This window comes from Pezoporus occidentalis, unplaced genomic scaffold (genome assembly GCF_034315485.1).
Source record: "Pezoporus occidentalis ecotype Australia unplaced genomic scaffold, CSIRO_AGI_Poc_V1 ctg1222, whole genome shotgun sequence".
NCBI lineage: Eukaryota > Metazoa > Chordata > Aves > Psittaciformes > Psittacidae > Pezoporus > Pezoporus occidentalis.
Window position 1 is genome coordinate 17052 of NW_026913019.1, and position 22716 is coordinate 39767.

The following is a 22716-nucleotide window of genomic DNA, read 5'->3' on the forward strand; positions in this document are numbered from 1 at the left end:
GGGGTCAATGCCTGTCAATGGGGGTCAATGCTCATCAATGGGTATCAATGGCTGTCAATGGGAGTCAATGGCTGTCAACGGCTGTCAATGGGGTCAATAGCTGTCAATGGGAATCAACAGCTGTCAATGGGGGTCAATGGGTATCAATGGCTGTCAATGGGTATCAATGGCTGTCAATGGCTGTCAATGGGGGTCAATGGCTGTCAATGTGGGTCAATGGGGGTCAATGATCGTCAATGGGGGTCAATGGCTGTCAATGACTGTCAATGGGGATCAATGGCTGTCAATGACTGTCAATGGGGGTCAATGGCTGTCCATGCCCCGTTCCCCCCCCCATCACCTACCCCCCTCAATGCCGGTGCCTCCTTGGCGCTGGCGCTGCCGCAGGGGCTGCCGGAACCGCGCCGCCCCCAGCACCACGTTGCGGAGCTTGGCCCAGCGCCGCCGCGCGCTCTGGGTGCCCGAGGGCCACTTGCTCTCCAGCACCGCCTGCACCGGGTGGGTGGGGGGGGGGCCACAGCGATCAGCACCCATTGGGACACCCCCCCTTCATCCCCATCCCCATCACCATCACCTTGTTGTAGTAACCGTAGGTGACGGCGTTGGGGACGATGCCGGCGCGCTTCATCTCCAGCATCACGCGCACCGAGAGCACGGGCTCCCCGTACTGCCCGCAGAGCTGGAGCAGGACGCGGTAACACACCTATGGGGCGGGGAGGAGACCCATTAAAGGGGTCTGGGACCCCTAAGCACCCCCCCGCTTTGGTACCCACCTCATCGGGCAGCACCACTCGGTGAGCCTCCATGCGGCGCAGGACGTCGTAGGCCAAGTGCAGCGCGGGCAGCTTGGCCGGCGCGGCGCGGACGTGGGTGGGCAGGTAAAGGAACCAGAGCCCATAGCAGTGCCCCAGCAGGCACCGGCCCCACATGTCGGGGACCGAGGAGTACTTCTGGGCCACGCGCTGGGCCATCTTCATCTCCTATGGGGAGGAAGAGGAGGCAGTGATGGAGAAATGGGGGGGGGTGATGATGATGATGAGCATCCTGCATCCCGCGCCGGCCCCACTGACCTGCTTGGTGCGGCATGGGGCTGGGCTGCTGGGGGCACTGCTCCGGGCCTGGCACAACTGAGCCACCAAGGGGTCCCGGGGGGGCTCCAGGAGCTCGGGGCACAGCGTGGGGAAGCCATCGTAGCTATGGGGTGAATGGGGGGGGGTTATGGGGTGAGGTGGGGTAGGCGCAATGGGGAGATGATGGGGATAAAGGTGGGGGGCTCACTGGTATTTGGCGGGCAGCTCGGAGCCGTCGGGGGCCACCGGTTGCTCCGGGGGGGTGATGAAGACGGTGTGCTCCCCCCCCCGAGCATCGTCCAGCTCCAGCAATGGGGTGTCCTCAGGCTTCTCTAGGTCCGGCTGTACCTGGGCATGGAGATGGGGGGGTCAATGGGGATGGGGGGGGTCAATGGGGATGGGGGGGTCAATGGGGATGGGGGGGGTCAATGGGGATGGGGGGGTCAATGGGGATGGGGGGGTCAATGGGGATGGGGGGGTCAATGGGGATGGAAGGGTTAATGGGGATGGGGGGGGCAATGGGGATGGGGGGGGCTATGGGGATGGAAGGGGGCAATGGGGATGGAGGGGTCAATGGGGATGGGGGGTCAATGGGGATGGGGGGGTCAATGGGGGGGGGGGTCAATGGGGATGGGGGGGTCAATGGGGATGGGGGGGTCAATGGGGATGGGGGGGTCAATGGGGATGGAGGGGGTCAATGGGGATGGGGGGGTTCAATGGGGATGGGGGGGTCAATGGGGCTGGGGTGTCAATGGCAATGGGGGTGTTGGTGATGGGGGTGTCAATGGCAATGGAGGTGTCAATGGGGCTGGGGCTGTCAATGGGGCTGGAGGTGTCAATGGGGCTGGGGCTGTCAATGGGGCTGTGGTGTCAATGGCAATGGAGGCGTCAATGGGGCTGGGGCTGTCAATGGGCCTGGAGGCGTCAATGGGGCTGGGGGTGTCAATGGAGATGGGGGCATCAATGGGGCTGGAGGTGTCAATGGGGCTGGGGCTGTCAATGGGGCTGGGGGTGTCAATGGCAATGGAGGCGTCAATGGGGCTGGGGCTGTCAATGGGGCTGGGGGTGTCAATGGCAATGGAGGCGTCAATGGGGCTGGGGCTGTCAATGGGCCTGGAGGCGTCAATGGGGCTGGGGGTGTCAATGGAGATGGGGGCATCAAAGGGGCAGGAGGTGTCACTGGGGCTGGGGCTGTCAATGGGGCTGGGGGTGTCAATGGCAATGGAGGCGTCAATGGGGCTGGGGCTGTCAATGGGGCTGGGGGTGTCAATGGCAATGGAGGCGTCAATGGGGCTGGGGGTGTCAATGGAGATGGGGGCGTCAATGGGGCTGGGGCTGTCAATGGAGATGGGGGCGTCAATGGGGCTGGGGCTGTCAATGGCAATGGATGTGTCAATGGGGCTGGGGCTGTCAATGGGGCTGGGGGTGTCAATGGCAATGGAGGCGTCAATGGGGCTGGGGGTGTCAATGGAGATGGGGGCGTCAATGGGGCTGGGGCTGTCAATGGCAATGGATGTGTCAATGGGGCTGGGGCTGTCAATGGCAATGGATGTGTCAATGGGGCTGGGGCTGTCAACGGAGATGGGGGCGTCAATGGGGCTGGGGGTGTCAATGGCAATGGAGGCGTCAATGGGGCTGGGGGTGTCAATGGAGATGGGGGCGTCAATGGGGCTGGGGCTGTCAATGGCAATGGATGTGTCAATGGGGCTGGGGGTGTCAATGGGGCTGGGGTGTCAATGGGGCTGGGGCTGTCAACGGAGATGGGGGCGTCAATGGGGCTGGGGCTGTCAATGGCAATGGATGTGTCAATGGGGCTGGGGGTGTCAATGGGGCTGGAGGTGTCAATGGGGCCGGGGGTCACTGCCGCCCCACTTTGTCCACGCAGGAGTCGAAGAAGTCGAGGGCGGGCTCGCGGTCGGCGCCGAAGGAGCGCTCCTCGATGAACTGCGCGAAGAGCTGCGTGCGCAGGAGCTGCGCGTAGAAACGCTGCTCCCCCCGGTCCCGCGAGCGCAGGAACCCTGCGGCACGGGGGGCAATGGGGCCATGGGGGGTGATGGGGGGGTTTGGGTGCTGCGGGCACCGGAGGGGTTGGGGGAACCAATGGGAGATGGAAGTGCCCCAAACTGTGTTCATCCCGTGTCGTGTCCCTATGGAATTGTGGTTATAGGGGTGATCCCATCCCCATCCCCATTCCATTTCCCTATGGAATCGTGGTTATGGGGGGGTTGACCCATCCCCATCCCATCCCATTTCCCTATGGAATCGTGGCTAGGGGGGGTGATCCCATCCCCATCGCATCCCATTTCCCTATGGAATCGTGGTTACAGGGGGGGTGATCCCATCCCCATCCCATTTCCCTATGGAATCGTGGTTATAGGGGGTGATCCCATCCCCATCCCATCCCATTTCCCTATTGAATCGTGGTTATAGGGGGGTGATCCCATCCCCATCCCATCCCGTGTCCCTATGGAATCGTGGTTATAAGGGGGTGATCCCATCCCATTTCCCTGTGGAATCATGGTTATAGGGGGGTGATCCCATCCCCATCCCACCCCATGTCCCTATGGAATCGTGGCTATGGGGGGGTTGACCCATCCCCATCGCATCCCATGTCCCTATGGAATCGTGGTTATAGGGGTGATCCCATCCCCATCGCATCCCATGTCCCTATGGAATCGTGGTTATAGGGGGGTGATCCCATCCCCATCCCATCCCATTTCCCTATGGAATCGTGGTTATAGGGGGGTGATCCCATCCCCATCCCATCCCGTGTCCCTATGGAATCGTGGTTATAGGGGCGATCCCATCCCCATCCCACCCCATATCCCTATGGAATCGTGGTTATGGGGGGGTTGACCCATCCCCATCCCACCCCGTGTCCCTATGGAATCGTGGCTATGGGGGGTTTCAACCCACCCCACCCCTATGGCACCCCCCCACAGGTGGTGTCTCCCCTCCCCTCCCCCCCCAGCTGTCTCCCCCCCACCCCACTGATGTTGTCTCTCTCTCCCCCCCTCCCCCCCATAGATGTTGTCGCCCCCCTCCCCCCCCAGATGTTATCCCCCCCCTCCCCCCATAGATGGTGCTGTCCCCTCCCCCCATGGATGCAGGTGTCGCCCCTCCCCCTCACCGTGCAGCTCGAACAGGCTCTAGGGGTCGCCGCTCCCCTCCCCCACAGATGTTATCTCCCCTCCCCCATGGCTGCTGTGGCCCCTCCCCCTCACCGTGCATCTCGAAGAGGCTCTGGGGGTCGCAGCTCCCCTCCCCCATAGATGCTGCTGTGGCCCCTCCCCCATAGATGTTATCTCCCCTCCCCCCCATGGCTGCTGTGGCCCCTCCCCCTCATGGTGCATCTCGAAGAGGCTCTGGGGGTCGCTGCTCCCCTCCCCCACAGATGATGCTGTCCCCTCCCCCATAGATGCAGGTGTCTCCCCTCCCCCATGGATGCTGTCTCCCTTCCCCCATAGATGATGCTGTGGCCCCTCCCCCATGGCTGCTGTGGCCTCTCCCCCATGGATGCAGGTGTCTCCCCTCCCCCACAGATGATGCTGTGGCCCCTCCCCCATGGCTGCTGTGGCCCCTCCCCCATGGCTGCTGTGGCCCCTCCCCCACAGATGATGCTGTGGCCCCTCCCCCATGGCTGATGCAGGTGTCTCCCCTCCCCCTCACCGTGCATCTCGAAGAGGCTCTGGGTGTCTCCCCTCCCCCATAGATGATGCTGTGGCCCCTCCCCCATGGATGCTGTGGCCCCTCCCCCATAGATGTTATCTCCCCTCCCCCACAGCTGATGCTGTGCCCCTCCCCCTCACCGTGCATCTCGAAGAGGCTCTGGGTGTCTCCCCTCCCCCACAGATGATGCTGTGGCCCCTCCCCCATGGCTGCTGTGCCCCTCCCCCTCACCGTGCATCTCGAAGAGGCTCTGGGTGTCTCCCCTCCCCCATGGCTGCTGTGGCCCCTCCCCCATAGCTGATGCTGTCCCCTCCCCCCCGGGTGCTGTGCCCCTCCCCCTCACCGTGCATCTCGAAGAGGCTCTGGGTGTCTCCCCTCCCCCATAGCTGATGCTGTGGCCCCTCCCCCATGGCTGATGCAGGTGTCTCCCCTCCCCCTCACCGTGCATCTCGAAGAGGCTCTGTGTTTCGCTGCGCTGCCCCGGGCCGGGCCGCACGGGCCGCAGGAAGGGGCGGTACCCGCGCAGCGCGCACGCCATGAAGCGCAGGAACGCGGCCTGCGCGCGTAGCTCCGCCCCCCCGCCACGCCCCGCCCCTGGCCCCGCCTCCGCATCGCTCGGATCCAGCCCAAGCTCCGCCTCCTCGGCCGGCGGCGGGAACGCTGCGGGGGGGGGGGGGGGGGGGTTATGGGGGGTAAAGGGGTTAGGGGGGGTAAAGGGGTTATGGGGGGGTAAAGGGGTTATGGGGGATAAAGGGGTTATGGGGGTAAAGGGGTTATGGGGGTAAAGGGGTTATGGGGGTAAAGGGGTTATGGGGGGGTAAAGGGGTTATGGGGGTAAAGGGGTTATGGGGTACAAAGGGGTTATGGGGGTACAAAGGGGTTATGGGGGGATAAAGGTGTTATGGGGGGCAAAGGGTTATGGGGGGGTAAAGGGGTTATGGGGGTACAAAGGGGTTATGGGGGGTAAAGGGGTTATGGGGGGGTAAAGGGGTTATGGGGGGGAAAGGGGTTATGGGGGGTAAAGGGGTTATGGGGGGTAAAGGGGTTATGGGGGATAAAGGGGTTATGGGGGTAAAGGGGTTATGGGGTACAAAGGGGTTATGGGGGTAAAGGGGTTATCGGGGGAAAACGGTTCTGGGGGTACAAACGGGTTATGGGGGGTAAAGGGGTTATAAAGGGGGGGGTACAAAGGGGTTATGGGGGTTATAAAGGGGTTATGGGGGTACAAAGGGGTTATGGGGGTACAAAGGGGTTATGGGGGGTAAAGGGGTTATGGGGGTACAAAGGGGTTATGGGGGGTAAAGGGGTTATGGGGGGTAAAGGGGTTATGGGGGTACAAAGGGGTTATGGGGGGTAAAGGGGTTATGGGGGGTAAAGGGGTTATGGGGGTACAAAGGGGTTATGGGGGGTAAAGGGGTTATGGGTACAAAGGGGTTACAAAGGGGTTATGGGGGGTAAAGGGGTTATGGGGGTACAAAGGGGTTATGGGGGGAAAGGGGTTATGGGGGGTAAAGGGGTTAAGGGGGGGATAAAGGGGTTATGGGGGTAAAGGGGTTATGGGGTACAAAGGGGTTATGGGGGTACAGAGGGGTTATGGGGGGGAGAAGGGGTTATGGGGGGTAAAGGGGTTATGGGGGTACAAAGGGGTTATGGGGGGTACAAAGGGGTTATGGGGGTACAAAGGGGTTATGGGGGTACAAAGGGGTTATGGGGGGGAAAGGGGTTATGGGGGGTAAAGGGGTTATGGGGGTACAAAGGGGTTATGGGGGGGAAAGGGGTTATGGGGGGTAAAGGGGTTATGGGGGGTAAAGGGGTTATGGGGGGGTAAAGGGGTTATGGGGGTACAAAGGGGTTATGGGGGTACAAAGGGGATATGGGGGGTAAAGGGGTTATGGGGGGATAAAGCGGTTATGGGGGTACAAAGGGGTTATGGGGGGTAAAGGGGTTATGGGGGTAAAGGGGTTATGGGGGGATAAAGCGGTTATGGGGGTACAAAGGGGTTATGGGGGGATAAAGGGGTTATGGGGGTACAAAGGGGTTATGGGGGTACAAAGGGGTTATGGGGGGTAAAGGGGTTATGGGGGGTAAAGGGGTTATGGGGGTAAAAAGGGGTTATGGGGGGTAAAGGGGTTATGGGGGGAGAAAGGGGTTATGGGGGATAAAGGGGTTATGGGGGTACAAAGGGGTTATGGGGGGTAAAGGGGTTATGGGGGTACAAAGGGGTTATGGGGGTAAAGGGGTTATGGGGGTACAAACGGGTTATGGGGGGGTAAAGGGGTTATGGGGGTAAATGGGTTATGGGGGTACAAAGGGGTTATGGGGGGTAAAGGTGTTATGGGGGGATAAAGGGGTTATGGGGGTACAAAGGGGTTATGGGGGTACAAAGGGGATATGGGGGGTAAAGGGGTTATGGGGGGATAAAGCGGTTATGGGGGTACAAAGGGGTTATGGGGGGTAAAGGGGTTATGGGGGTAAAGGGGTTATGGGGGGATAAAGCGGTTATGGGGGTACAAAGGGGTTATGGGGGGATAAAGGGGTTATGGGGGTACAAAGGGGTTATAGGGGTACAAAGGGGTTATGGGGGTACAAAGGGGTTTTGGGGGTCCCCCTGCACCCCTCACTCACAGTCCTGCAGCTGCTGGGCCACGTCCTGCAGCGTGGCCAAGAGCACCTTGCAGGGCCGGCGGGGCAGCGCCCGCGGGGGCAGCAGCTTCCGCTCCTCGCTCCTGCTGGGATACGGGATACGGGGGGGATGTGGGGATGCGCATCCTGGTCCCCATCCATCATCCATCATCATCCAATCATCATCCATCATCATCCATCATCCATCATCCATCATCCATCATCCATCATCCATTATCCATCATCATCCATCATCCATCATCCATTATCCATCATCATCCATCATCCATCATCATCCATCATCCATCATCCATTATCCATCATCATCCATCATCCATCATCATCCATCATCCATCATCATCCATCATTCATCCATCCATCATCCATCCATCCATCATCCATCATCCATCCATCATCATCCATCATCCATCATCCATCATCATCCATCCATCATCATCCATCATCCATCATCCATCCATCATCCATCATCATCCATCATCCATCATCCATCATCATCCATCATCATCCATCATCCATCATCCATCCATCATCCATCCATCATCCATCATCCATCATCCATCATCCATCATCCATCATCCATCATCATCCATCATCATCCATCATCCATCATCCATCCATCATCCATCATCATCCATCATCCATCATCCATCATCATCCATCATCATCCATCATCCATCATCCATCCATCATCCATCCATCATCCATCATCCATCCATCATCCATCCATCCATCATCCATCCATCATCCATCATCCATCCATCCATCATCCATCATCATCCATCATCCATCATCCATCATCATCCATCATCCATCCATCCATCATCATCCATCATCCATCCATCATCCATCCATCCATCATCATCCATCATCCATCATCCATCATCCATCCATCATCCATCATCATCCATCATCATCCATCCATCCATCATCCATCATCCATCCATCATCCATCCATCCATCATCATCCATCATCCATCATCCATCATCCATCCATCATCCATCATCATCCATCCATCATCCATCATCCATCATCCATCATCCATCCATCATCATCCATCCCCCTCCCTCCCCCCGCGCTGTGGGGCCGGGCCCTCACTGGGACACGGTGTTGGTGTCCAGGTCCACGCAGACCACGTCCCGGGGGGGCTGATGGAGGTCGAAGTAGCTGGAGTGGAGCCCCACGATGAAGGGCACCGGGGCGCTGAGCACGTCGGCCAGCGCCAGCGGGCACAGGGGGATGTAGGGGCACTGCCAGCGCAGGGGGAAGATCATCTGGGGGGCAGGGCGTGGGTTGGGGGGGCAGCCGCCGGCAGGGCTCCGCCAGCCCCACTGCGCCCACGGGCAGCGCCTGACAACCGCCTGGGAGCACCCCGAACCCATTTCCCTCATTTCCCACCCATTTCCCTCATTTCCAACCCATTTCCAACCCATTTCCAACCCATTTCCAACCCATTTCCAACCCATTTCCCACCCGTTTCCCTCATTTCCAACCCATTTCCAACCCATTTCCAACCCATTTCCAACCCATTTCCAACCCATTTCCCCCATTTCCAACCCATTTCCCCCATTTCCAACCCATTTCCTACCCATTTCCAACCCATTTCCAACCCATTTCCCCCATTTCCAACCCATTGCCCCCATTTCCAACCCATTTCCCCCATTTCCAACCCATTTCCAACCCATTCCCAACCCATTTCCAACCCATTTCCAACCCATTTCCCCCATTTCCAACCCATTTCCTACCCATTTCCAACCCATTTCCAACCCATTTCCCCCATTTCCAACCCATTGCCCCCATTTCCAACCCATTCCCAACCCATTTCCAACCCATTTCCAACCCATTTCCCCCATTTCCAACCCATTTCCAACCCATTTCCCACCCATTTCCAACCCATTTCCAACCCATTTCCCACCCATTTCCAACCCACTTCCAACCCATTTCCCCCATTTCCAACCCATTTCCAACCCGTTTCCAACCCATTTCCAACCCGTTTCCAACCCGTTTCCAACCCGTTTCCAACCCATTTCCAACCCATTTCTAACCCATTTCCCACCCATTTCCAACCCATTTCCAACCCATTTCCCCCATTTCCAACCCATTTCCCCCATTTCCAACCCGTTTCCAACCATTTCCAACCCGTTTCCAACCCATTTCCAACCCGTTTCCAACCCATTTCCCACCCATTTCCAACCCATTTCCAACCATTTCCCACCCATTTCCCCCATTTCCAACCCATTTCCAACCCATTTCCCTCATTTCCAACCCATTTCCAACCCATTTCCCACCCATTTCCAACCAATTCCCACCCATTTCCCCCATTTCCAACCCATTTCCCACCCATTTCCAACCCATTTCCCCCATTTCCAACCCATTTCCAACCCATTTCCCCCATTTCCCACCCATTTCCAACCCATTTCCAACCCATTTCCCCCATTTCCAACCCATTTCCCACCCATTTCCAACCATTTCCAACCCATTTCCAACCCATTTCCCCCATTTCCAACCCATTTCCAACCCATTTCCAAACCATTTCCCCCATCTCCAACCCATTTCCAACCCATTTCCCCATTTCCCACCCATTTCCAACCATTTCCAACCCATTTCCCCATTTCCCACCCATTTCCCACCCATTTCCAACCCATTTCCCCCATTTCCAACCATTTCCAACCCATTTCCTACCCATTTCCAACCATTTCCAACCCATTTCCCCCATTTCCAACCATTTCCAACCCATTTCCCCCATTTCCAACCATTTCCAACCCATTTCCCACCCATTTCCAACCCATTTCCCACCCATTTCCCACCCATTTCCAACCCGTTTCCAACCCATTTCCCCCATTTCCAACCATTTCCAACCCATTTCCCACCCATTTCCCACCCATTTCCCCCATTTCCCACCCATTTCCAACCCATTTCCCACCCATTTCCAACCCATTTCCAACCCATTTCCCCCATTTCCAACCATTTCCAACCCATTTCCCACCCATTTCCAACCCATTTCCCACCCATTTCCCCCATTTCCCACCCATTTCCAACCCATTTCCCACCCATTTCCCCCATTTCCCACCCATTTCCAACCCGTTTCCAACCCATTTCCCCCATTTCCAACCCATTTCCAACCCATTTCCAACCCATTTCCCACCCATTTCCAACCCATTTCCCCCATTTCCAACCCATTTCCAACCATTTCCCATCCATTTCCAACCCATTTCCCACCCATTTCCAACCATTTCCAACCCATTTCCAACCATTTCCCACCCATTTCCCCCATTTCCAACCCATTTCCAACCCATTTCCCACCCATTTCCAACCCATTTCCAACCCATTTCCAACCCATTTCCCACCCATTTCCAACCCATTTCCCACCCATTTCCAACCCGTTTCCAACCCATTTCCCCCATTTCCCACCCATTTCCCTCATTTCTAACCCATTTCCAACCCGTTTCCAACCCATTTCCAACCCATTTCCCACCCATTTCCAACCCATTTCCCCCATTTCCAACCCATTTCCAACCCGTTTCCAACCCATTTCCCCCCCATTTCCAACCATTTCCAACCCGTTTCCAACCATTTCCAACCCATTTCCAACCCATTTCCCTCATTTCCAACCCATTTCCAACCCGTTTCCAACCCATTTCCAACCCATTTCCAACCCATTTCCAACCATTTCCAACCCATTTCCCTCATTTCCAACCCATTTCCAACCATTTCCCACCCATTTCCAACCCATTTCCAACCCATTTCCAACCATTTCCCACCCATTTCCCCCATTTCCAACCCATTTCCAACCCATTTCCCACCCATTTCCAACCCATTTCCAACCCATTTCCAACCCATTTCCCACCCATTTCCAACCCATTTCCCACCCATTTCCAACCCGTTTCCAACCCATTTCCCCCATTTCCAACCCATTTCCAACCCATTTCCCACCCATTTCCCTCATTTCTAACCCATTTCCAACCCGTTTCCAACCCATTTCCAACCCATTTCCCACCCATTTCCAACCCATTTCCCCCATTTCCAACCCGTTTCCAACCATTTCCAACCCATTTCCCTCATTTCCAACCCATTTCCAACCATTTCCAACCCATTTCCAACCCATTTCCAACCCATTTCCAACCCATTTCCCACCCATTTCCAACCCATTTCCCCCGTTTCCAACCCATTTCCCCCATTTCCAACCATTTCCCACCCATTTCCAACCATTTCCAACCCATTTCCCCCATTTCCAACCATTTCCAACCCGTTTCCAACCCATTTCCAACCCATTTCCCTCATTTCCAACCCATTTCCCTCATTTCTAACCCATTTCCAACCCATTTCCCCCCCATTTCCAACCATTTCCAACCCATTTCCCCCATTTCCAACCCGTTTCCAACCCATTTCCAACCATTTCCAACCCATTTCCCCCATTTCCAACCCATTTCCAACCCATTTCCAACCCATTTCCAACCCATTTCCCTCATTTCCAACCCATTTCCCACCGATTTCCCCCATTTCCAACCCATTTCCAACCATTTCCAACCCATTTCCAACCCATTTCCAACCATTTCCCACCCATTTCCCACCCATTTCCCCCATTTCCCCATTTCCCACCCATTTCCAACCCATTTCCAACCCATTTCCCCCATTTCCAACCCATTTCCAACCCATTTCCCACCCATTTCCAACCCATTTCCCCCATTTCCAACCCATTTCCAACCCATTTCCAACCCATTTCCCACCCATTTCCAACCCATTTCCCCCATTTCCAACCATTTCCCACCCATTTCCAACCATTTCCAACCCATTTCCCCCATTTCCAACCATTTCCAACCCATTTCCAACCCATTTCAACCCATTTCCAACCATTTCCAACCCATTTCCAACCATTTCCAACCCATTTCCCCCATTTCCAACCATTTCCCACCCATTTCCAACCATTTCCAACCCATTTCCCTCATTTCCAACCCATTTCCAACCCATTTCCCCCATTTCCAACCATTTCCCACCCATTTCCAACCCATTTCCAACCCATTTCCCCCCCGTTTCCCACCCGTTTCCAACCCATTTCCAACCCATTTCCCACCCATTTCCAACCCATTTCCAACCCATTTCCAACCCATTTCCCACCCATTTCCAACCCATTTCCAACCCATTTCCCACCCATTTCCAACCCATTTCCCACCCATTTCCCACCCATTTCCCACCCATTTCCAACCCATTTCCAACCCATTTCCAACCCATTTCCAACCCATTTCCCACCCATTTCCAACCCATTTCCCCCCCATTTCCAACCATTTCCAACCCATTTCCCCCATTTCCAACCCATTTCCCCCATTTCCAACCTTTTCCAACCCATTTCCCACCCATTTCCAACCCATTTCCAACCCATTTCCAACCCATTTCCAACCCATTTCCAACCCATTTCCCACCCATTTCCAACCCATTTCCCCCCCATTTCCAACCCATTTCCCCCATTTCCAACCTTTTCCAACCCATTTCCAACCCATTTCCAACCCATTTCCCACCCATTTCCAACCCATTTCCAACCATTTCCAACCCATTTCCCCCATTTCCAACCCATTTCCAACCCATTTCCAACCCATTTCCCCCCCATTTCCCACCCATTTCCCACCCATTTCCAACCCATTTCCCCCATTTCCAACCCATTTCCCCCGTTTCCAACCCATTTCCCACCCATTTCCCACCCATTTCCCACCCATTTCCCACCCATTTCCAACCCATTTCCAACCCATTTCCTACCCATTTCCAACCATTTCCAACCCATTTCCCCCATTTCCAACCATTTCCAACCCATTTCCCCCATTTCCAACCATTTCCAACCCATTTCCCACCCATTTCCAACCCATTTCCCACCCATTTCCAACCCATTTCCCCCATTTCCAACCCATTTCCCCCGTTTCCAACCCATTTCCCACCCATTTCCCACCCATTTCCCACCCATTTCCAACCCATTTCCAACCCATTTCCTACCCATTTCCAACCATTTCCAACCCATTTCCCCCATTTCCAACCATTTCCAACCCATTTCCCCCATTTCCAACCATTTCCAACCCATTTCCCACCCATTTCCCACCCATTTCCAACCATTTCCAACCCGTTTCCAACCCATTTCCAACCCGTTTCCAACCCATTTCCAACCCATTTCCCTCATTTCCAACCCATTTCCCCCATTTCCAACCATTTCCCACCCATTTCCAACCATTTCCAACCCGTTTCCAACCCATTTCCAACCCATTTCCCACCCATTTCCCACCCATTTCCAACCCATTTCCCACCCATTTCCCACCCATTTCCAACCCATTTCCCACCCATTTCCCACCCATTTCCCACCCATTTCCAACCATTTCCAACCCATTTCCAACCCATTTTCAAGCCATTTGCCCCATTCCCTCCCTCTCCCCCCATGTTTCCCTATGGGGTCGGTGCCCCCCCATTGCCCCAGCCCCATTCCCCCCCACACGCGCTATGGGGCCGGTGCCCCCCATCCCCCCACACCCGCTATGGGGCCGGTGCCCCCCCATTGCCCCAGCCCCATTCCCCCCCATGTTCCCCTATGGGGCCGGTGCCCCCCATTGCCCCAGCCCCATTCCCCCCCCCACCCGCTATGGGGCCGGCGCCCCCCCATTGCCCCAGCCCCATTCCCCCCCATGTTTCCCTATGGGGCCGGTGCCCCCCCATTGCCCCAGCCCCATTCCCCCCCATGTTCCCCTATGGGGCCGGTGCCCCCCATTGCCCCAGCCCCATTCCCCCCCCTCTCCCCCCATGTCCCCTATGGGGCCGGCGCCCCCCCATTCCCCCCCATGTCCCCTATGGGGCCGGTGCCCCCCATCCCCCCACACGCGCTATGGGGCTGGTGCCCCCCCATCCCCCCACATGCGCTATGGGGCCGGTGCCCCCCATTTCCCCCCACACCCGCTATGGGGCTGGTGCCCCCCCATTGCCCCAGCCCCATTCCCCCCCATGTTCCCCTATGGGACCAGTGCCCCCCCCATTGCCCCAGCCCCATTCCCCCCCATGTTCCCCTATGGGGCCGGCGCCCCCCCATTGCCCCAGCCCCATTCCCCCCCCTCTCCCCCCATGTCCCCTATGGGGCCGGTGCCCCCCCATGTCCCCTATGGGGCCGGTGCCCCCCATCCCCCCACATGCGCTATGGGGCCGGTGCTCCCTCATTGCCCCAGCCCCATTCCCCCCCATGTTTCCCTATGGGGCCGGTGCCCCCCCATTCCCCCCCATGTTCCCCTATGGGGCCGGTGCCCCCCATTGCCCCCCATGTTCCGCTATGGGGCCGGTGCCCCCCCATTGCCCCCCATGTTCCGCTATGGGGCCGGTGCCCCCCATTGCCCCAGCCCCATTCCCCCCCATGTTCCGCTATGGGGCCGGTGCCCCCCATTGCCCCCCATGTTCCGCTATGGGGCCGGTGCCCCCCATTGCCCCCCATGTTCCGCTATGGGGCCGGTGCCCCCCATCCCCCCATGTTCCGCTATGGGGCCGGTGCCCCCCATCCCCCCATGTTCCGCTATGGGGCCGGTGCCCCCCATTGCCCCCCATGTTCCCTATGGGGCCGGTGCCCCCCATTGCCCCCCATGTTCCGCTATGGGGCCGGTGCCCCCCATTGCCCCCCATGTTCCGCTATGGGGCCGGTGCCCCCCCATTGCCCCCCATGTTCCGCTATGGGGCCGGTGCCCCCCATTGCCCCCCCTGTTCCGCTATGGGGCCGGTGCCCCCCATCCCCCCATGTTCCGCTATGGGGCCGGTGCCCCCCATTGCCCCCCATGTTCCGCTATGGGGCCGGTGCCCCCCAGTGCCCCCCATGTTCCGCTATGGGGCCGGTGCCCCCCATTCCCCCCCATGTTCCGCTATGGGGCCGGTGCCCCCCCATTGCCCCCCATGTTCCCCTATGGGGCCGGTGCCCCCCCATTCCCCCCACACGCGCTATGGGGCCGGTGCCCCCCCATTGCCCCCCATGTTCCACTATGGGGCCGGTGCCCCCCCATTCCCCCCCATGTTCCGCTATGGGGCCGGCGCCCCCCATCCCCCCACACGCGCTATGGGGCCGGCGCCCCCCATCCCCCCACACGCGCTATGGGGCCGGCGCCCCCCATCCCCCCACACGCGCTATGGGGCCGGCGCCCCCCATCCCCCCACACCCGCTATGGGGCCGGTGCCCCCCATTCCCCCCCATGTTCCGCTATGGGGCCGGTGCCCCCCATTGCCCCCATGTTCCGCTATGGGGCCGGTGCCCCCCATTCCCCCCCATGTTCCGCTATGGGGCCGGTGCCCCCCATTGCCCCCCATGTTCCGCTATGGGGCCGGTGCCCCCCATTGCCCCCCATGTTCCGCTATGGGGCCGGTGCCCCCCATTGCCCCCCATGTTCCGCTATGGGGCCGGTGCCCCCCATCCCCCCATGTTCCGCTATGGGGCCGGTGCCCCCCATTGCCCCCCATGTTCCGCTATGGGGCCGGTGCCCCCCATCCCCCCATGTTCCGCTATGGGGCCGGTGCCCCCCATTGCCCCCCATGTTCCGCTATGGGGCTCACCGCCACCAGCGCCTCCCCCACGGCCGTGAGCAGGTCGGGGCGCCGCGAGTGCAGGAGAACTTTGTGCTCCGTGAGCACGGCCACGAGCAGCGCCACGGCCGTGCCCGGCCCCACGGCGCGCAGCAGCCCCAGGAAGCTCGCGCCGCTGGGGGGCAGAGGGGTGGGGATGAGGGGGGGGCGGGGGTGGGGCGGGGGGGTGGGGCAGGGATGTGGGGCAGGGGGGTGGGGCGGGGGGGCGGGGGTGGGGCAGAGGGGTGGGGATGAGGGGTGGGGATGAGGGGGGGGCGGGGGTGGGGCAGAGGGGTGGGGCTGAGGGGTGAGGCAGGGGTGGGGCGGGGGTGGGGCAGGGGGGTGGGGCAGGGGGGTGGGGCTGAGGGGTGGGGCGGGGGGGTGGGGCAGGATTGGGGCAGAGGTGTTGGGCAGGGATGTGGGGCTGAGGGGTGGGGCAGGGGTGTGGGGCAGGGGCGTGGGGCAGGATTGGGGCAGAGGAGTGGAGCAGGGGTGTGGGGCACGGGGGTGGGGCTGAGGGGTGGGGCTGAGGGGTGGGGCAGGGGGCTGGGGCGGGGGTGGGGCTGAGGGGTGGGGCAGAGGGGTGGGCCACGGGTGTGGGGCAGGAGCGTGGGGCAGAGGATTGGGGCAGAGGCGTGGGGCAGAGGCATGTGACAGAGCTATGGAGCAGAGGCGTGGGGCAGGGATGTGGGACAGGGATGTGGGGCAGGGGTGTGGGGCAGGGGTGTGGGGCAGGGATGTGGGGCAGAGGCGTGGGGCAGAGCCATGGAGCAGAGCCATGAGGCAGAGGTGTGGGGCAGGGATGTGGGGCAGGGATGTGGGGCAGAGGTGTGGGGCAGAGGCGTGGGGCAGGGGCGTGGGGCAGGGATGTGGGGCAGGGATGTGGGGCAGGGATGTGGGGCAGGGATGTGGGGCAGAGGCGTGGGGCAGAGGTGTGGGGCAGGGATGTGGGGCAGGGATGTGGGGCAGGGATGTGGGGCAGGGATGTGGGGCAGAGGCGTGGGGCAGAGGCGTGGGGCAGGGATGTGGGACAGGGATGTGGGGCAGGGGTGTGGGGCAGGGGTGTGGGGCAGGGATGTGGGGCAGAGGCGTGGGGCAGAGCCATGGAGCAGAGCCATGAGGCAGAGGTGTGGGGCAGGGATGTGGGGCAGGGATGTGGGGCAGAGGTGTGGGGCAGAGGCGTGGGGCAGAGGCGTGGGGCAGGGATGTGGGGCAGGGATGTGGGGCAGAGGCGTGGGGCAGAGGTGTGGGGCAGGGATGTGGGGCAGGGATGTGGGGCAGGGATGTGGGGCAGGGATGTGGGGCAGAGGCGTGGGGCAGAGGCGTGGGGCAGGGATGTGGGGCAGGGATGTGGGGCAGGGATGTGGGGCAGGGATGTGGGGCAGAGGAGTGGGGCAGGGATGTGGGGCAGGGATGTGGGGCAGGGATGTGGGGCAGGGACGCGGCGCTCGGAGCATCCCTCGCGTGCATCCGGCCCGGTCCCAGCCCCCAAAGCCGGGTCCCCTTCGGCCCCTACCTGAGCGGCAGTGGGGAGGCAACGGGGCGGCAGAGCAGGACGCTGTCATAGGGGGACATCTGGGGGGATATGGGGTGGAAAGGGGGCATAAGGGGGGACACACATCTATGGGGCAGACACATCTATAGGGGACACACATCTATGGGGCAGACACATCTATAGGGGACACACATCTATGGGGCAGACACATCTATAGGGGACACACATCTATGGGGCAGACACATCTATAGGGGACACACATCTATGGGGCAGACACATCTATAGGGGACACACATCTATGGGGCAGACACATCTATAGGGGACACACATCTATGGGGGAACACATATATGGGGGAACACATATATGGGGGTCACACATCTATAGGGGACACACATCTATGGGGCAGACACATCTATGGGGCAGACACATCTATAGGGGACACACATCTATGGGGCAGACACATCTATAGGGGACACACATCTATGGGGCAGACACATCTATAGGGGACACACATCTATGGGGCAGACACATCTACAGGGGACACACATCTATGGGGCAGACACATCTATAGGGGACACACATCTATGGGGCAGACACATCTATAGGGGACACACATCTATGGGGCAGACACATACATGGGGGAACACACATATATATATAGGGGGCACACATCTATAGGGGACACACATCTATGGGGCAGACACATATACGGGGCACACACATCTATAGGGGGACACACATATATAGGGGGCACACACATCTATGGGGGGCACACATCTATGGGGGGACGCACATCTATAGGGGGACACACATACATGGGGCACACACATATATAGGGGGCACACATCTATAGGGGTCACACATATATAGGGGGAACACACATATATAGGGGGACACACATATATAGGGGGCACACATCTATAGGGGGCACACACATATATGGGGGGCACACATATATGGGGGGACACATATATGGGGCACACATCTATGGGGGGACACACATATATAGGGGGCACACATCTATAGGGGGAACACACATCTATAGGGGGACACACATCTATAGGGGGACACACATATATGGGGCACACACATCTATAGGGGGACACACATATATGGGGCACACACATATATAGGGTGACACACGTATATGGGGGACACACATATATAGGAGAGCACACACATATATAGGGGAACAGACACATATGGGGTACACACAGATATAAGGGTACACACACATATGGGGCGCTCACAGGGCTATGGGGGGCTCACAGAGCTATGGGGGCTCACAGGGATATGGGGGGCTCAGAGCTATGGGGGGCTCACAGGGCTATGGGGGCTCACAGAGCTATGGGGGGCTCACAGGGCTATGGGGGCTCACAGGGCTATGGGGGGCTCACAGGGCTATGGGGGCTCACAGAGCTATGGGGGCTCACAGAGCTATGGGGGGCTCACAGGGCTATGGGGGGCTCACAGGGCTATGGGGGCTCACAGGGCTATGGGGGGCTCACAGGGCTATGGGGGCTCACAGGGCTATGGGGGGCTCACAGGGCTATGGGGGCTCACAGGGCTATGGGGGCTCACAGAGCTATGGGGGGCTCACAGAGCTATGGGGCGTTCACAGGGCTATGGGGCTCACAGGGCTATGGGGGCTCACAGAGCTATGGGGGGCTCACAGGGCTATGGGGGGCTCACAGGGCTATGGGGGCTCACAGGGCTATGGGGCTCACAGGGCTATGGGGCGTTCACAGAGCTATGGGGGGCTCACAGGGCTATGGGGGGCTCACAGGGCTATGGGGGGCTCACAGGGCTATGGGGGGCTCACAGAGCTATGGGGGGCTCACAGGGCTATGGGGGGCTCACAGGGCTATGGGGCTCACAGGGCTATGGGGCGTTCACAGAGCTATGGGGGCTCACAGGGCTATGGGGCGCTCACAGAGCTATGGGGGGCTCAGAGCTATGGGGGGCTCACAGAGCTATGGGGGCTCACAGGGCTATGGGGGCTCACAGGGCTATGGGGGCTCACAGGGCTATGGGGGCTCACAGGGCTATGGGGGCTCACAGAGCTATGGGGGGCTCACAGGGCTATGGGGCGTTCACAGGGCTATGGGGGGCTCACAGGGCTATGGGGCTCACAGAGCTATGGGGGGCTCACAGGGCTATGGGGGGCTCACAGGGCTATGGGGTCTCACAGAGCTATGGGGGTTCACAGGGCTATGGGGGGCTCACAGGGCTATGGGGGGCTCAGAGCTATGGGGCGTTCACAGGGCTATGGGGGCTCACAGGGCTATGGGGGCTCACAGGGCTATGGGGGCTCACAGAGCTATGGGGGCTCACAGGGCTATGGGGCTCACAGAGCTATGGGGGGCTCACAGAGCTATGGGGGCTCACAGGGCTATGGGGCTCACAGGGCTATGGGGGCTCACAGAGCTATGGGGGCTCACAGGGCTATGGGCGCTCACAGGGCTATGGGGGCTCACAGGGCTATGGGGGCTCACACGGCTATGGGGGGCTCACAGGGCTATGGGGGCTCACAGAGCTATGGGGGGCTCAGAGCTATGGGGGGCTCAGAGCTATGGGGGGCTCACAGGGCTATGGGGGACTCACAGGGCTATGGGGCGCTCACAGGGCTATGGGGCGCTCACAGGGCTATGGGGCGGCTCCCCCTCACCTGCACCAGGATGCGCGGGCGCTGCGGCGACGGGAAGGGGACGTTGTGCATGAAGTGGGAGATGTGCCTGGGGATGGAGGCAGCATCGGTGTGGGGGGGAACCCGCGGCCCCCGCCCCATCCCACTGCACCCCACTGCACCCCATTGTATCCCTATTGCATCCCATCCCATCTCATTGCACCCCACTGCATCCCATCCCATCGCATCCCCATCCCACTGCATCCCACTGCATCCCACCCCACTGCATCCCATTGCATCCCATGCCATCACATCCCCATCCCACTGCATCCCACCCCATTGCATCCCCATCCCACTGCATCCCCCTGCATCCCACCCCATCACATCCCCATCCCACTGCATCCCATTGCACCCCCACTGCATCCCATCCCATCCCATTGTATCCCTATCGCATCCCATCCCATCTCATTTCACCCCACTGCATCCCATCCCATCGCATCCCCATCCCACTGCATCCCATTGCATCCCACCGCATCCCACTGCATCCCATCCCATCGCATCCCAACCCATCGCATCCCCATCCCACTGCATCTCACTGCATCCCACTGCATCCCACCCCATCGCATCCCCATCCCACTGCATCCCATCCCATCGTATCCCCATCCCACTGCATCCCACTGCATCCCATCCTATCGCGTCCCCATCGCACTGCATCCCACTGCATCCTACTGCATCCCATCCCATCCCCATCCCACTGCATCCCACTGCATCCCATCCCATCGCATACCCATCCCACTGCATCCCATCCCACTGCATCCCATCGCATCCCCATCCCACTGCATCCCACTGCATCCCACTGCATCCCATCCTATTGCGTCCCCATCCCACTGCATCCCACTGCGTCCCACCCTATCGCGTCCCCATCCCACTGCATCCCATCCCACTGCATCCCACTGCATCCCATCCTATCGCATCCCCATCCCACTGCATCCCATCCCACTGCATCCCACTGCATCCCATCCCATCCCATCCCCATCCCACTGCATCCTACTGCATCCCATCCCACTGCATCCCATCCTCTCGCATCCCCATCCCACTGCATCCCATCCCACTGCATCCCATCCCATCACACCCCCATCCCACTGCATCCCACTGCATCCCATCCCATCGTACCCCCATCCCACTGCATCCCATCCTATCGCGTCCCCATCCCACTGCATCCCATCGCATCCCATTGCATCCCCATCCCACTGCATCCCATTGCATCCCCATCCCACTGCATCCCACTGCATCCCATCCCATCACACCCCCATCCCACTGCATCCCATCCCATCGTACCCCCATCCCACTGCATCCCATCCTATCGTGTCCCCATCCCACTGCATCCCATCGCATCCCATTGCATCCCCATCCCACTGCATCCCACTGCATCCCATCCCATCGCATCCCCATCCCACTGCATCCCACTGCATCCCACCCCACCCCCCCCCACCCCACCGCCCCCGCTCCCCCCCAAATCCCGTTGCCACTGACGCCTCGAGGGGCAGGACGTGGGGCCCGGACACGGAGTAGCGGTAGAGGAAGAGCAGGAAGTGGCGGAAGACGCGGAAGCAGGGCCAGCGGGAGAGCACGCAGAGGCTCTTGCGGGCGTGGGGCGCGCGCCCCGCCACCGGCCGCCGGTCCACCACGCTCACGAGGCCCAGGCGCAGGCGCTGGCGCTCCGAGAGCCGCTCGGCAGGGAAGGCCTCGTGGAACTGGATGGCGGCCCCATAGATCTATGGGGAGGGAGAGGGGGGGGTGTCACAGCGGGGAAGGGAAAGTGGGGCGGACCTGACCCCCCCCCCCCCCCCCCTTTGACCCATAGCATCCCCAGCCCAAAAGCCAGGCCTTGCCTTGTCTCCGGAGGCGCCGGTGAGGACGAAGGGGGAGAAGAGGGGCAGCGGGTATGGGGTGCCCGTGGGCCAGCTCTCGATGGTGGCCCCCATGGGCAGGCAGAAGATGGGCACCGAGGCCGGAAGAGGGAAGGAGGAGGTGTCCTGAGCGGGGTAACGGCTGAGCAGGGCTGGGGGGAGAGGCGCTCATGAGCATCAGGGATGCAGGGGGTGAGCATCCTGCATTGGTACCCACACACAGGGATGCAGGGGGTGAGCATCCTGCATTGGTACCCACACACAGGGATGCAGGGGCTGAGCATCCTGCATTGGTACCCACACACAGGGATGAGCATCCTGCATTGGTACCCACACACAGGGGTGAGCATCCTGCATTGGTACCCACACACAGGGATACAGGGATGAGCATCCTGCTCCTTGGTACCCACATACAGGGACCCAGGGATGAGTATCCTGCATTGGTACCCACATACAGGGGTGAGCATCCTGCATTGGTACCCACACACAGGGATGAGCATCCTGCATTGGTACCCACACACAGGGATGAGCATCCTGCATTGGTACCCACACACAGGGATGAGCATCCCACCCACACACAGGGATGAGCATCCTGCATTACCCACACACAGAGGGATGAGCATCCTGCATTGGTACCCACACACAGGGGTGAGCATCCTGCATTGGTACCCACACACAGGGATACAGGGATGAGCATCCTGCATTGGTACCCACACACAGGGGTGAGCATCCTGCATTGGTACCCACA

The 22716-nt window shown here is 59.7% G+C and overlaps 1 protein-coding gene across 1 annotated transcript in view; it reads right to left on the reverse strand.

Moving 5' to 3' along the window:
• Positions 1-22716, reverse strand: part of DENND4B (DENN domain containing 4B) — a 40638-nt gene that overhangs the window by 13349 nt on the left and 4573 nt on the right. The window contains exons 4-17 of the mRNA XM_062607407.1: positions 21951-22120; positions 21592-21833; positions 20101-20167; positions 17453-17511; positions 15928-16072; positions 8479-8654; positions 7365-7465; positions 5181-5399; positions 2943-3088; positions 1279-1418; positions 1071-1194; positions 774-980; positions 575-703; positions 345-489 (exon numbers count right to left, since the gene is read on the reverse strand). Of these exons, the coding sequence (XP_062463391.1) occupies positions 345-489; positions 575-703; positions 774-980; positions 1071-1194; positions 1279-1418; positions 2943-3088; positions 5181-5399; positions 7365-7465; positions 8479-8654; positions 15928-16072; positions 17453-17511; positions 20101-20167; positions 21592-21833; positions 21951-22120 (2070 nt within the window). The remainder of the gene's footprint in view (positions 1-344; positions 490-574; positions 704-773; positions 981-1070; positions 1195-1278; positions 1419-2942; positions 3089-5180; positions 5400-7364; positions 7466-8478; positions 8655-15927; positions 16073-17452; positions 17512-20100; positions 20168-21591; positions 21834-21950; positions 22121-22716) is intronic.